At 54.5% G+C, this 2,645-nt stretch overlaps 1 protein-coding gene across 1 annotated transcript in view; it reads left to right on the forward strand.

The window, feature by feature from the left end:
• The window catches only part of Coq4 (coenzyme Q4), a 9,567-nt gene that overhangs the window by 2,945 nt on the left and 3,977 nt on the right, over positions 1 to 2,645 (forward strand). The window contains exon 4 of the mRNA XM_010627304.3: positions 428 to 530. Within this exon, the coding sequence (XP_010625606.2) occupies positions 428 to 530 (103 nt within the window). The remainder of the gene's footprint in view (positions 1 to 427; positions 531 to 2,645) is intronic.

Genomic DNA, 2,645 nt, shown 5'->3' on the forward strand with positions numbered 1-2,645 from the left:
TGCCTCAGCCTCCTGTGTGGTGAGGATTATAGGCTTGCCCTACCACATGCTGCTAGAGAACTCTTCTTGATACCCTGGCCACAGAAACTTGTAAAGGCTGGACACTGCCCAACTCCAGGGGTGCTGTTCACACACAGATATATGCACTATAATGGCCTCTGAGTTGTGCCAGCCACAGGGCTCTGTGTCATTAAGCTCCTATGACACACGCTAGCTGCACCTCTTCCCTGTGGTACCTTTTGCAAGTACTCTGATCACATCGGAGGCCGGCCTTCCTGTGTCCTTTGTGGTAGTCTCAGTCCTGCCACTGGCCCAGCTCAAGGAGATGCCATTAGCACCTGTGCCCACCCCAGGCTTGCTCTAGTTGGACCCTTCATCTCCTTGCCAGCTCCATCCCAGTACCCATGTCCTGCCTTCTGCCTTTCAGGGAGCGTCCCCGGATCTCCCTGGCCACCCTCGACATGGACAAGCTCCGGAGCCTGCCTGAAGGTTCCTTCGGCTGTGAATATCTCCGCTTCCTGGAAGTAAATGTGAGTCTCCACCTTGTGAGTTTCTGGCAATCACCAGGACAGGCAGAGAATGGCACAGGAGTGACAGCCCGAGGTTAGAGGAGTCCTGTGCTCCTGCCGTGGGCAGAGGGCATCTCATCAAGTATTACAGATACTGTCCCTATTTTCCCATGTACGAACTAAGACTCCTGCCACCTCATCTGTCTGTACCCCAGCCTCCCTCCTGCAGCGTGTACACATCCCATCAGAGCCCTCTGCCCAGTGGGTCTGTCCTCTTCCATGGCACGGGCCAAAGGGCCGGGAACATGGCTCGAAAGGATAGCGCTGGCCCCTGTTCGTCAGCCTCACACCACATGACAGGCTCTGAACGCCCTGTTATTATCTCCTTCAGAAGAGCTCAGAGCGGTTCAGCAACTTGCTAATTGCCCACGGCCAGTATTACCAGAGACCGTAGGCAAGCCCAGGTAGTGCTTTGAAGTGCCGCACTGTGTTGCCCTCTTCCTGGGACGTTGAGCCTCCTGGGGTGACAGGTTTGGCACTTTCTCCAGCCCCAGGCAAGGATGGTGGCAGGGTGCAGGTGCGAGCGAGTTGAGGGGTTCCCAGGTCCCGTTTACAGTGCACGATGGTTCCACACACTGGGGTGTAGCAGGCAAGGTCCTGCCTTCATGGAGGCAGCTGTATCCTAGTTGCAGAGGTAGATAACAGAAGTTTTTAAAAATTAAATAAAAGTCAGGTAAAATATTTACTGAGTACAGAGAATGTCCCGCTCCCCATTCTCAGCGATGAGGGTACAGTGAACGAAGCCAATGAAAAGCCTGCTTTGTGGTCCACATGTCCCAGCCATACGCAGTGTGAACACAGCAAGTTCCAGCAAAGGGGTGCGTGTGTGTGTGGGTGTGACTGGGGATTGAACCCAGAGCCTTTGCACCGAGCTCCATCCCCATCCCTTTTTTATTTTTTGAGACAGCGTCTTGCTAAGTCATTGAGTTGCCCAGGATGGACTCAGACTTGCAGTTCTCCTGCCTCAGTGCTAGGATTGCAGGCCTAGGCCATCAGGCCTGGCAGGTTCTATGTGTTCCAAAAGAAAATCGCACAGCTTTGGGGTGCGGAGCTCAGTGGTAGAGCGTGTACGTGGATTCAATCTCCAGTACAAAAGCGAGAAAGGAAAATGGAGCAGTGGAGTGAGAAGGGAAGAGGCAGTGCCGTGGGAGCTGACGCCAGCCCACAGGCCCCAGGAGGGAGTGTGCATTGTGTCATCGGAGCACAACAGTAACATTACCTGATTTATAAGACATCCAGAAAGGGGCCAGGAATATAACTCGGCAGTAGAGCACTCACCCAGCGCACACAGGGCCCTGGCTTCTATCCGCAGCACCAAAAAAAGGAAGAAAAACTTAAGATACAGCCGGCCTGCCTTACTTGCCTGGCGCAAGCCTTCCTCCCTCCAGCACGCATACCTGCCACCAAATCTCTGTCCTAAGCACTGTCCCACCCACTCAGAAGCAAGTCAGGTGGAAGAGGTGAAGGGGTGACCAATGGTTGCTCAAGAATAGGGTTTCTCAACCTTGGCGCTATGGATCTGCTGCAGTGGACAGTGCTCTATGGCGAGGGTTGTCCTGTGCCCTGTGGGACATTTAGTAACATCCCTGGCTTCTACGCGCTCCATGCTGTTGAATTCACACCCCCCAGGGTCCCCAGACTTTGCAGATGTCCTCTAGTGAGCTGTCACAAAACACTGCTTTAGAAGGGCATTGTGCTCAAGACCACACCCAGCACGTCACCCTCTTCTTGGCAGGGCACGCACCTGCCCTGGTTTATGCCATCTCCCTCAGATTTCTGCAAGGTACAGACTGTTTCATCAGTGGAAACCCTGCCAGGGGGACCGACCTCAAGGGCCACCCAGGGAAGTGCTGCTCTGGAGCTCCCCAGAGCCTTTGGTCATGTTGCAGTGGAGGAGAAAGGAGCAGGAAGGGCTCCTTGCCCATTGACTGCCCTGGTTAGGCTAACAGCCCAGAGAGGTGACACTTGTGAATCGAGGGACACAGCAGCCCACAGAATAGGAGAGGCAAGGGCCGGGGATTTAGCTCAGCGGTTCGGTGGCCTGCCTTGCAAGCGCAATCCCCGGTACCAAAAAAA

The sequence above is a fragment of the Fukomys damarensis genome, unplaced genomic scaffold, assembly GCF_012274545.1.
Source record: "Fukomys damarensis isolate Sample0158 unplaced genomic scaffold, DMR_v1.0_HiC HiC_scaffold_36, whole genome shotgun sequence".
NCBI classification, from domain to species: domain Eukaryota; kingdom Metazoa; phylum Chordata; class Mammalia; order Rodentia; family Bathyergidae; genus Fukomys; species Fukomys damarensis.